Source organism: Pelodiscus sinensis, chromosome 6 (assembly GCF_052426305.1).
Source record: "Pelodiscus sinensis isolate ZL-2025 chromosome 6, ASM5242630v1, whole genome shotgun sequence".
NCBI classification, from domain to species: domain Eukaryota; kingdom Metazoa; phylum Chordata; order Testudines; family Trionychidae; genus Pelodiscus; species Pelodiscus sinensis.
The window spans coordinates 115,744,525-115,758,115 of NC_143057.1; the positions used below are offsets into that span (position 1 = coordinate 115,744,525).

The window sequence follows — 13,591 nt, forward strand, 5'->3', positions numbered from 1 at the left end:
AAAGTGCACAGTTTGCTGCATTCCTCACTCTGCCCACTGCACTCCCCAGCCAGATGAACATGGAGCTGCAGCAGCCATGAAGAGGCATTTTTCACCTGACCTCAAGCTGCTGTGGTGACAGAGGGCTGAAGTAGTCTTCTGTCAATGAGGCAACCTGCACACTGAACTCCTCTCTACCAACCCCACTCCACAGAAATGATTTAAATGAAGCATGTATATTTTAATTTTTCATTTTTTTTGGAAAATAAAAATTAATTAATGATCCTAGCAATGCTGGATAATCTCCTATTTACAAAAATAACCGATTCATCGAGTAGATGAGAAATGTAAAGAGAAATTGTACAGAACACCAAAGAATGGTGAGTTCCCCATGATGACTCCAAAATAGCTACTGAGTCTCCAAACTATGCATAAGCTTATCGGGAAGCAGAGTGGAGTACTCGACTACTCACACACACCCCGCCACCACCCTTACTGCCTCTGTATAAGAGGTGAGGGAGAGGAGCCTGTTTAAATGCCAGTTCCCCCCAGTACTGTCTCCGTAGGTCTGTCTTCCCCTCCCCTGTCCATGAAAAGGGGTTCCTTCCCCTCCTCTGGCCATGGACAGGAGCAGTAGTCCAACGGGGGCTGCACTCCTGGCTTGCACTGGTCCAGGACACCGCACCTCTGCATTTTAAATGTAGCCTGGTGGCTCTTACTACATTTAAAATGCAGAGATGCAGTGCAGGTGGCTCCCGGAGCCTGCTCCAGCTGGCTCAGGGAGCTACCCCTGCTGCAGCTCTGCAGAGTGGCCCATTATTGATTAACTGTGTAGTCAGTACAAATTATATCAACTACACGATTAGCCAGATAATCTCAATTTAACACCCTTAATTTGAGTATGAGTGGAGGGGATGATAAAGTTGAAATGCACTATTTTTCAAGCACTTCAGCTTACCCTTACAGTAATGCAATAGTGAGCTTCTCATGTTAAACGTACCATTCAGAATAAACAAGACAAACTCCTCATAATAAATTTAATTCACCAGCACTGCACACAAAAAAGCCTTGCTCTCCTCAGGCTACTTTTATATAACTCTCATCAGAAGTATGTATGCACATGCAAGGCACAACAGAACTCACTTCTTTTCTTATTACTAATCCAAAATAGTCCCTGTGGCTGAGTTATTAATTATACGACCATTCTATATTGACTCTGTTTTAAACTAAAATGTTCACATTGCATTAATACCATGTTTGACATTTCTTAAATAAAAAAAACAAAGGACATTAAAATATTTTCTTGTTTGTTTTTTATGAGTTGAGTATCTGTACAAAAATATACCTATAGCGAACACATACCATGTATTTAGTTACTGTACTATAAAATTTTACAAACTTGATACCATGCATATAAATAATTTTCAATTGTTTCTGCTCATACAACAGAATGCAAACTGGTCTGGAGTCTAATCTATCAAGAGTTCAAATTCGTAAACTTAGCAAATTGATTTTTTTTTTTTTTTTTTTTAAAGACTTTCAGACACTTGAACCAACAAGAAGTCCCACTATAACTTCGGTCCTTTGGAAGGAAAGAAAAAAAAACCATGGCTTTGCTACTATTTGGTTGAATATACAAAATAGTTACATAACTAACTAAAATGCTATCTTGCTTCTCTGAATATACCTGGAAACTATTTAAAACTTGAAAGTAAATGTTTAATATATGCCCCCTTAGTTTATCAATTGGATTATTCCCCCAAAATATTCAAAAGATAGGAAACGAAGGATAGAAATAAATGGGGAGAGGTAACTAGTGGTGTCTCGCAGGGGTCTGTACTGTACTATAACCAATCTTATTCAACATATTTCAGAAATGGATCTGAAGAATGGGGTAAACATGAGGTGGCAAAATCTGCAGATGATACTAAACTGTTCAAGATAGCAGTCTGTTTTGGACTTAAGTAGGAGCTTCAAACAGGCTCTCCCAAAACAAGGTGACTGGGAAACAACATGTCAAATGAATTGTAATGTTGATAAATGCCAAGTAATGCATATTGGGAAACATAATCCCAACTACACATAATTATGGGGACTAAATTAGCTATTACCACCCAAGATCTTGGCATCACTGTGGATAGTTCTCTGAAAACATCCACTCAATATGCAGCAGCAGTCAAAAAAGCACACAGAATGTTAGGAATCATTAAAAAAGGGAAAGAGAATATTGCCTCTATATAAATCCACGATAGGCCCACATCATGAATACTGCACACAGATGTGATCACCTCATCTCAATAAAGATATCTTGGCATTAGAAAAAGTTCAGAAAAGGGCAACAAAAATGATTGGGGCTTAGAACAGCCATACAAGGAGAGATTAATGAACTGGGACTTTTCAGCTTAGAAAGAGGAAAGTAAGGGGGGGTATATGATAGAGATCTATACAATTATGATTGGTGTGGAGAAAATGAATAAGGAAAAGTTCAAAAACAGTGAATAGGCTTGTAGCACCTTAGAGTAACAAAAAATGTAGATGGTATCATGAACTTTCGTGGACACAAGCCACTTCTTCAGATGAATGGAGTTAAGGGAGTGGTCTCCAACATTTTTAACCACAAGATCACTTTTTCAATTTAAGTGCAATGTAAGATCTACCTCAAACCCAAATACCCTTTCTGCCCCACCCCTTCTCCAAGGCCTCACCTTGTTCACTCCATTCCCCTTCCTCCATCAGCCTCGTTCACTTTCACCAGGCTGGGGTAGGGGGTTGGGGTGGAGGCTCTGGTCTTGGACCAAGGGGTTTGGGGTGTGGGAGGGGCTCCAGGCTTAGCCCAGGGTGTGGGATTGGGGTCTAGGAGATATTTCAGGGTGCAAGCTCTGGGAAGGAGTTTGAGTGCGGGGGGACTCATGTCTGAGGCAGGAGGCTGGGTGCAGGAAGGGGTTCAGGGCCGGGACAAGGGTTTAGGAAGCAGGCTCTGGCTGGGCACTGTTTAACAGAGACAGCTTCTGCCCTGGCCCTGCACCACGCCTGAAAGCACCTGGCATGTACAGCAAAGGCTCCATGGTGCCATCTGCTGCCTGCCCCTCATCTACAGGCACTGAGCCCACAGCTTCTGCTGGCCATGGCTCCCCATTACTGATCAATGGGAGTTGTGGGAGCTGTGCCTCCAGGCAAAGACAGCATGTGGAGACCCCTTGCTCTGCTTCTCTCAGGGGCTGCAGGACATGCCAGCTCCTTCCAGGAGCAGCAATTATGATAGGGATAATGACTCCAGCCAGGACAGGTTAGGCATGTTAGAACTCACTATTCGAAGAAATTTAAGCGTAAGAGAGAAATGAAAATTATGAAATGCACTGACCAGTCAGAACCCAAAAATAACCCATTTTGCAAGCAATAAAAGTAGTAACAGCAACCCCCCACATATATGTTGGGTCAGAAGATAAGAGTGAAGGACAATGTGTGTTTGCAAGAATGACTGAGATACACACAGTGAGAGAGAGTGACAGAGTTGCATTGCCAAGACCCTCCATCTCCTTCTCCCTGTGTGGAGATAGGGTACAGAAGTTGGGGAGGAGGGACACACTGACATCAGCACCTCCCTTCACCCTCTCATACCCTGCATAGCAAGGCAGGGGGCAGCTCCAAGGCAGAGGGCAGGAACAGCATGACAGTAGGTGGAGGGGCAACCCAAATCCCAGTGCTTGACAGCTTCCCAGCCAAACCAGCCAGGATCATAGAATCATAGAACCATAAAGCAGGAAGAGACCTCAGAAGGTCATCAAGTCCAGCCCCCTGCCCAAGGCAGGACCAATCGCAACTAAATCAACCCAGCCAGGGCTCTGTCAAGCCAAGACTTAAACACCTCTAGGGATGGAGACTCCACTACTTCCTTAGGTAACCCATTCCAATGCTTCACTACTCTTCTAGTGAAATAGTTTTTCCTAATATCCAACCTGGACCTCTCCCACCGCAATTTGAGACCATTGTTCTTTGTTCTGCCATCCGTCACTACTGTGAACAGCCTTTCTCCAGCTTCTTTGGAACCTCCCTTCAGGAAGTTGAAGGCTGCTATCAAATCTGCCCTCACTCTTTGCTTCTGCAGACTAAAAAGACCCAACTCCCTCAGGCTCTCCTCACAGGTCATATGCTCCAGCACCCTAATCATTCTGGTCGCCCTCTGCTGGACCCTCTCCAATGTGTCCACATCCTTTTGGTAGTGGGGGGCCCAGAACTGGACACAATACTCCAGATGTGGCCTCACAAGAGCCGAATAAAGGGGAATAATCACATCTCTGGATCTGCTGGCAATGCTCCTCCTAATGCAACCTCATATGTCATTAGCCTTCTTGGCTAAAAGTGCACACTGTTGACTCATGTCCAGCTTCTCATCCACTGTAATCCCCAGGTCCTTTTCTGCAGACCTACTACTTAGCTGGTTGGTCCCCAGACTGTAACAATGCTTGGGATTCTTCCTTCCGAAGTGCAACACTCTGCATTTGTCTTTGTTGAACCTCATCAGATTTCTTGTGGCCCAGTCCTCCAATTTGTCTAAGCCATGGTCAGAGGCACCAAGATCTACCGGTAGATCCCAATCTACTGGTTGGTGACCACTGAGTTAAGGAATCCCGGATACAAATAAATAGCAGAGAAAGAGAGGGGATGGGGAGATGAAGGAGGGGAAAGCAATTTCAAAAGCCTGCTGGAAAGAGAAGCTGCAGAACTGGTTTCATTTACAAGTTTGACACCTTGAATAGAGGTTTAAACAAAGACCTCAAGTGGATGTGCTGTTACATTCCACACCATAATGACATAAAAAGCTAAGCACCGAGTACTTAGAGCTCACTCTTATTAGCCACAATTAGAGTGTCCATGCTAAATGACAATTCCCCCCTCCCATTTTTCCCCTTCTCTTTCTGCGATATTTATTTGTACCCTGAACTCCTCAACTCCATTCATCTGAAGAAGTGGGTTGTACCTACGAAAGCTCATGACACTATTCACATTTTTTGTTAGTTTCTAACATGCTACAGGACTATTTACTGTTTAAGTTTTTTCAGTTACAGACTAACACAGCTACCCCTCTGAAACAAGAAAAACTTATTTACTTGTTCCTATAGCACAAGAAATAGAGTTCCCAAATAAAATTAATAGGCAACAGATTTAAAACAAACAAAAGGAAGCATTTCTTCACACAATGCAGTCAACCCGTGGAACTCCTTGATAGATGAGATTGTAAAGACCAGGACTTTATCTAGTTCTTTTTTGAACTCTGTTAAATTCATGAAGGTTAGGTCCATCAATGGCTATTAGCCAGGATGGGTAGGAACGGTGTCCCTAGCCTCTGTTTGTCAAACTGGGAATGAATGATAGGGCAGGAACCACTTGACGACTACCTGTTCTGTTCATTCCCTCTGGGACAAATGGCATTGGCCACTGTCAGATGACAGAATACTGAGCTAAATAAACCTTTGGTCTGACCCAGTATGACTATTCTTATGTTTAACTTCAGACTTGTGGCAAGTATGCTGAGAGTTCAGACTTTGTAATTAGCTGTGCAGTCTTATCTTTAATACTATTTTACACAGGAAGAGAGTATTTTCCTATCATCTAACTCAGCTGGTAAAGATATTATACTGCCAGACTTATTCAGTTAAAATATAAACACAAAAAATTTTTTTGGCTTGTAACTGATCCCAAATGAGTGTTTTAAAAAGTTACAAACGAGTGAAACTAGAGCAACAATGAAAGGGGAGCTCAAAGCTTCAACTCTAACTTTTTGATGCACACACTAGGGATGTTAGATATAGTTTATTTTAGTAATAGAGTAGCTGCAACGATTTAGCGGTCACACTGTTACTAAAATGCTCCCCTCAGTGTACTCCCAAGCTCCACGCCAGGACAGTTCCCTGCCACTCTGCACTGCTGCATGTGTCAGACAGCAACGCAGGGTAGCAGGCCAATGCTCTTTGAGAGGAGCAGATTTAAAATTGACTTCCCCTGAGCACCAGCTCCCTCCTATCCCCTGTGCTGCTGCCTCTCTGCGAGGCAGCAGGCAGCTCTGCAGGAACAGGCACACGCAGGAAGCCAGCTCCCATGCCCCTCCTCCGCCACCTTCCTGCCTATGATACAGAGGCAGCAAGGATGGGTGGGTGTGCGTGTAGTTTTTGTATAACCAATAAACTCAGACTTATTGGTTAATTGTTTAAATGACTGTAAGCTATCATCCCTAACACACACCAGATTGCTTCACGTAACACTGCTTCGAAAGGCCTCTTAACTAAAAGAAGTACATTTCAGCATGTGAGAACATTTGTGAATATTGTATTTAAAGTGAAATCTAGTTCTTTTTACATAGAAATCTATAAATTATAAACAATTTACTACTTACCAGAACTCTGCAATGTCAGTCCTGAGAGATCTTTTAAAAAGAAAAAGCAATCTTTTAAAAAGTAAAAATAGCTTTTAAAAACAATTAATTTCATTTGCAAGATTTCAGTGAATCAAACGAATTCATTAACATATACACAAACAAACTAATGTGAGGTTATTGACTACACAGAATGCCTAAGAATCACAGAAATACACAAATTAAAATCACTTTCTTACAGTTTACATGAAGTACCACTTCATGTTCAGTTCTGAAAGGCTAAAACATGAACGGTAAATTTTATTTCTATGCCCCATGTTTATTCCAAAGTTAAACTTCAGTAAATATTTCCAGTAAATAAAAGGTAGAAGTAATTCCATGTATATTTAGTCTTTAACAATGTCATTATGCACGTATATTTAAATTTAGGTCTACATTTTCTAGATCATAAGGAAAAATATTTACAATTTACTTCCACTGTTCCACTTTCGTTGACAAATTACTTACCAATGCCAGGTGACACTACACGCTCATAATGGTAAGGATTTACACAGACACTGTCACATTTTAGGTCAAAAGCATACTGACAATATTTAACATGTTTAAGTTCATTTTTGTGAAGATCAGGCCACCTCCAAAGACGAGCATAGATCACATGAGGGAACCCTTTTCGACCAGCCACCTAGAAAGTTAAAGACACAAAAGTCTATTAGGAAAGTTTAAAAAAAAAAAAAAAAAACCACCAACTATCTTTCCCTCATTTCCAACTAACAGAATAAGGTTGGCTAGAACCAAGCAGATACCATTCACTAAAAATTTCTCCTGTCATGTTTTTAAAAATACTTATCTTCCAAAACTCTGGCTGAAGGAGAAAATTTAAAAAAAAAGTGCCAGAGGATATTTAAATTAATACTGTGATTATTCCCAGGAAAAAAAAATTAAGAATGTAACAAATAATATGGAAATAAAATAATGGCCAAAACAGAAATGGTGGGAATTCACAAATTATATGAAATTGCAAATCATAAATTTCCAAAAGTCTGTAGATAAAAAATATAGGAGAAACTGTAGAATTGTATCTCTAGATTAGAAAATTAACACCTTAGCAGGATGAAATTGTCCTTCTATGTAACATGTGGCATGCACATTTTAAAAAAAGGTATTTGTAGAAAAATGGTAAAGCTTAAAGGGATATAAATCCAACAAACTATGTTGGCACAAGGGTTTCTACTGGCTGAAAGCTGGGGAAAATTATGCCATATAACCACTCATCTTTGGTATCTCTCAATCCTACTGCACAAACTTTTGCTATCACTCAGCTAGCATAAGTAGAAAAAATATCCAGGTCTCTATGTGGACTAACCTGAAGCCTTCCATCCAATGTTCTCTGTATTGTAACACATTTACTAGGATGAGCTCCATTTGTAGTTATAGCTGTAATCAAAGAATCCAATTCATCTTTTTTCTCCTTTAGTTTTTTAACTAAGCTTTCAATTGCTCGTTTTGCAAAAGTTTCACTTTCTCCACCTTGCCGATGGCACATCAAGCTGTGAACAATGCTCAGACAAGCATCATTACTTGTTGGTGTGTTAGTAATAGACATATTGTCCATTTGTAACAGCTTTTTCTGGCAGATCAAAAATGTCTGGAATCCTTTTTAAAGCTGTATTTTCAGGCTAGTGAAAGAGAGATGATCAAAGAAAACATCAGGCACATGGGATCTTGGGGCAAACCTAGGGAAGAAAAACAAACCTATTGTAGAACAGTCTTCATAAAGCATTAATACATCACAGCTTGGAGGTGACAAACTTGTTTTTATCAGAGCACAGGATAATTTAACAGCATATCAAAACCAACTTCAACAGAACCTGTATCTTGACATTAGGTTTCAACTTTGTAAAGAAACTTTTATACAAAAAGTTATCTAATTTATAGCAATGCTGACAACAATGTTCATATATTGGATCTCTCTCTACATATATACGCATACATACACACACACACACACACACACACACACACTTTATATATGATGAGAAAGAGCTGAGTAGACAAATAACCTTCGATGGGCTCTGATTTGGGGGGGGGGGCAGAAAGACTAATTTGTAGTACCTCATATAGTAAGATTAAAAAAAAACCCACCATATACCAAAAACACAGACTAGGTATGGAAAAATATTGGCAAAATTGCTCAGAAACAGGTGATGGATGTGTCTACCACACACACACAAGTATTAAAGTGTATTTGAGTGTGAGCTGTAAGCAAATATGACAAATTGTTAGAGTTAAATTTTCCATTGTTAGTAGCCTTTAGACTACTGGTAGCTTTTCGGAGGAAAAGAATAAATTGTCTCAAGTTATGGAAATAGTTGAAAAAATTGGGATGCTACTATAAGGAAGCTGACGTATCAAGTATCCAGTTTGCAGATAAGGTTTCCTTTCTGCAAGGGCTACTATATTTTCTATAACCTACTTTATTCTTATGTACATCTAAAAGATGCACAATTTAGGATACCACACTAAGGTCTGATTGAGTATGCAACCAAACAATATTATTTTGGAGCTGAACTTTCCCAGTCATCCAAATGGTGTGATTCTCAGGAGGTCTAATTAAAATAGCTAAAATACCACTGGTTTGCCACTTCACTATTCAGTGATACAACTGCACAACCAGCAAGTGTGTTTATCCAAAACAAACAGATATACGCTGGTACTCTATTGAAACATCCATGTCCCAGAAATAATTAAACAAGCAGCTACCTCATTTTGATTGAGTATCAATGGAAAATAATTACCTGATATTAAAAAAAGTAATGATGCTAGCTTCAAAAATGTATAAAAGATGCTTCACATATCTCCTGTCAGTCACCACAAAACATAACTTTCAAATAACATCTGGGCATTTAAATGTAAGTTTGCCCATGCCATTCTACTAGAAGCTGATAAACTTAAGTGACTTAGCAACTTCAAGCTGCATGCTATCTTAAGAAAATTGGGACGATTCTCTCTTTTCAGCTTCACCATTGGTGCAATAGACACAACATGTATTTCTAACACTCAAATTCTTAAATCTAGTTGCTAAATCTAGGTGGTAAAAAAGTCTGAGTTCTATTTACCCTGCAGTTTCCACTATTGCTACCGCGGACAAGACTATAAACTCAGGATGCATGCTCATTAAGGATACGTCTATACTGCAATGCTATTTCAGGATACCGGAGTACCCCGAAATAGCTATCCCACGTCTTCAAAGCAAGCCTGTTATTTCAGGCTCATTATTCTGACGTCCGTGTAAACCTCATTCTGTAAGGAATAAGGGATGTTTCGGAATAGCGCTTTATTTTGAAATTTGGCGCTGTGTAGACAGTGCAAATGACGAAATAAGCTATTTCAAAATAGCATCAAAAGAAGATACTCAATTTGCATAGCTCAAATTGCATATCTTATTTCTAATTACAGTGCAGTGCAGACACACCCTAAAATATTATAGTGGCACAGCCATAATATAGATGATGCTATAGCAAAAGAAGAGGTTTTTCCATCACCACAGAGAACTCACCTCTGAGATGCAGTAGCTAAGTAGACGGAAGATTATTCTGTCAACCTAGCAGCTGAACAGGACATCATCTACCGTATTTTCCGGCGTATAAGGCAACTGGGCGTATAAGACGACCCCCTAATTTTTTAGTTAAAAGATAGGGTTTCGTCTTATACCCCAGCGCCCCTTCGCCTCCTTTGCTCCGGGTGTCCCTGGTCTGCTGGAGACGGTCCCCAGCAGACCAGAGGCACCGGGAGCAAAGCCTCAGAAGTGCGGCACCCCGCCGCCGCTTCGGCTTTGCTCCCGGTTCCTCTGGTCTGCTGGGGACCGTCTCCAGCAGACCAGGGACACCGGGAGCAAAGCCTCTGAGGACGCCCCGGCAGTGGGACAGCCCCGGTGCGCCTGAGCTGCCCCGCCACCAGAGCCCCTCTGCGGCTTTGCAAACATGATCAGCTGTTTGTCGGCTCAGCGCGGCAGCCATGTAAATTTAAATGAAGCGGCGATTATTTAAATCGCTGCTTCATTTTACTATGTCTGGTAGCCTAATCTACATGCCTCTAGCGACAGAGGCATGTAGTCTAGACGTACCCCAAGAGTCAGCTTATACTATATTATAGCATAGGCTAAATTGGCTCCCGGTGCACAACAGCTCCAGCTGCCAGCCCTGCTCCTAGGGAGCCGGCTGCGTTGCAAGCTCTGCAGTGTAAGTCTTATACTGCAGAGTCCACAGCACAGGGAAAAGCTAGCTCCCAGGCTGTGCCTCTCGACTTACTCACAGGGAATTGACTGTCATTCCCCAATGCAGGCTCTGTGTCAGCCTGTAATACAGGGCAGCAGCTGGCTCCCTGGAATCAGGGCTGGCAGCCAGAAGCCAACTTGTACTACAAGCTAGTTCTCAGCACACACTAGCTCCCAGCTGCCAGCCCCACTCCCGTGAAGCTGGCTGTGTTGCGTGTTCTGCAGCATAAGCCTTATACTGCAGAGCCTGCAGCATGGGGTGGCAGTTGGGAGCAGGGCAGCAGTTGGGAGGCAACCTGCACCAGCAAAGAATGTAACCATAATGGAAACAGTTAAACTGATGCTTACTGGTTAACCATTTCAACAGTTACACTCTTACCACCTAACCATGCAAGGCATGTTGACATCATTCTGTCATCCCGCAGGAAAAAATTTGCTATCTAGAGAGAGTTGTATGGACCTACTGATACAGATAGGTGTCTCCTGGGATTTTCAAAGGTGCCTAGGTACCTAGTTGCTTACATATCTGGTCCAAAGTGCTTGCCTTTTATCTGAAAATAAGATTCCCATCTAATGAGGTCTGATAAACAACTACTCTCTAAACTACAAAATGACAAAGGGTTTGGCATAAATGACAGTCTGGTCTCTAGAGCTAAGCATGCAACACTACAAATTAGTTTTCATCCTGCTCCGTTATAGGTGCAAAAAATGTTATACTAGGGAAAACGATTAAATAACATTCTTCTCTAAATTAATACAGATTAAAAGTTTAAAAATGTACAATATGACATTGGATTCCATCAGCTGCAGCTTTTCCCTCCCAAGCTGGGTGCTAAAGGAAATTTATGCATTGGAATATCATAGAAAGCCCTTATGGCATAACTGATACTGTTGTATTTAGCTCAGGAAATGAAAGTGTTAGTGTTCTCAGTTCAACTATAGTGCACAATATATTTTATGAAATACATTTGACACCTCCCTATAAAAACCTCCAGCCAACCAATCAAAATGAAAAGAACCAAAAACAAAGAGCTTGCAATGTAGCCAAACTGCAACTATGAAAACTGTAGTTTTATTCCCTGATGTTTGAGCATTTAAATAAGGGACCTTAAACAGAGGTTCTCCTCTGAAAAATTACTTTGTATAAAAATGCAAAACTGGGGTTCCATTCTGACATGTTTCAATCAAATATTATACATTTACAAGTGAAGAGATGCACAGGTTGGACCTCCTTGGACTGACAACATGGGGACCTGACTCATTCCAAAAGAGGGAATTTACTGGATATGGGGAGGTCCCCAGCCACCGGCTTCCCAGGATGCTCCCCCTCCCTGAAGCTGGCTCCACTTCATCCCCACTGCCTCTGGGCTCCAACCCTGCAGCAGGGCCTGGACTTGGGCTCCAGCCCACTGCCTCTGTCCAGCTGGGGATCCCTATGGACAAGACTTGCCGTCTGCAGCCGCCCCTCTTCTGCTGCCCCGCGGACGGTTCTCACCAGCTGTCCCACTTCTGCCACACACACATCCCCTCCCACTGGGGCTGCCCAGGTACGGGGCTTGTTGGCAGTCCCACTTTTGCTGTGCCTGTCCAGGGATCCCAAGGGACACGGCTCGCTGGTCCTGCTGCTTCCCCTTCCAGCCAGGGTACCCAAGGGATGGAGCTCCCAACCAGTCCACACTCCTGGGTGCCAGGGCTCTCTGATCCAGCAACAGAGAGTCCAGGATTTAGGAGGTTCAACCTGTACTTTCATATTTGAGCAAGGGTCTCTCTCAATGACAATCAATATTCTTTCCTTGCATATATTCTTTCCATGAATTATAAAGGACCTGTAAACTAAATTACTAGGGATGTCAAAGTGTAGTCAACTACAGAATTAACAAATAGCCTAGGCTTATTGGTTCATCTTGTCAACTACACACATTCCCCTGCTCCTTTCTGTCTCTGGATCAGAGGCAGCAATGGTGGCAGTGCGGAAGAGCGAGAACCAGTCCCCTTGAGGAGCTGACTTTAAGCCGATTCCCCACGAGCACTGGATCTGCCTGCCCCCTTTCTACCTCCGCACTGCTGCCTCCAGATCAGAGGCAGCAATGTGGCGTGGCAATAGCCCCTATCCATGGGGAGTCCAAGCTCCCCACAGACAGAGGCTCCTCCTCAGGAAGCTCGGACATCCCATGGATGTTACCGCGAAGCTGTTACCGCGAAGCTGCCTCTGTCCATGAGGAGCTCCGACCCCCTGTAGACAGAGGCTGCTACCGCAAAGCAGCCTCTGCCTGCAGGGAGCTCGGACTCCCCACAGACAGGGGCTGCTTTGTGGCAGCCTCCCTTGCCCCCGTCCACCCTTGCATGGGAGGGGAGGGGGTGTGAAGAAGCAGTCAGCAGTGCAGAGCTGGTGCTGGGATGGGGAAATCACCTTTTAAGCAGCTCCTCCCAGCACCTGCTCAGAGGCAGCAAGGGGGGGGGGGAAGGGAGGGAAATGTGAGCAGTCTAAATGATTAATCGATAAGCCTATGCTTATTGGTTAATTGTCTAGTTGACTATTCGTTTACAGCCCTATATGCAACATATCCTTTACGTCTTGATGCAGATATGCCAGAATGCACCAATAGTGGATGCTTTTCCAGCCTCATCAAACTCTACTTGCCCGAAAGAGGAACAGCAGCACCAAAAACAGATTTGTAGATACTTAATCAGCAGTCAAATGCAGCAGCACTACTGTGGGACTAGACTTAAAACGATATATATGTCAAGCAGCAGATGAATATTATGGATAATACCTTTTAGGTATTAGAATCTTTCTTTAAATTTGAATTAAGTTAAACATCAGTTCTGAATGTCACACTTACGGAGCTAGTGGAAATGGCATATTCATTTATATAAAAGCAAAGGTAACAAGAAAATAAAAAAAATTTTTGGCACAATTGTACAAAACAGAACAGGAATTCAGAGAAATGCCTTGAGACAAATTTTAG

The 13,591-nt window shown here is 42.3% G+C and overlaps 1 protein-coding gene across 2 annotated transcripts in view; it reads right to left on the reverse strand.

The window, feature by feature from the left end:
• Positions 1-13,591, reverse strand: part of SMAD4 (SMAD family member 4) — a 32,014-nt gene that overhangs the window by 15,495 nt on the left and 2,928 nt on the right. For both annotated transcript variants that reach the window (XM_075932658.2, XM_075932657.2), the window contains exons 2-4: positions 7,713-8,082; positions 6,857-7,031; positions 6,371-6,400 (exon numbers count right to left, since the gene is read on the reverse strand). In XM_075932658.2, coding sequence (XP_075788773.1) covers positions 6,371-6,400; positions 6,857-7,031; positions 7,713-7,961 — 454 coding nt within the window. In that variant the 5' untranslated portion in view covers positions 7,962-8,082. The remainder of the gene's footprint in view (positions 1-6,370; positions 6,401-6,856; positions 7,032-7,712; positions 8,083-13,591) is intronic.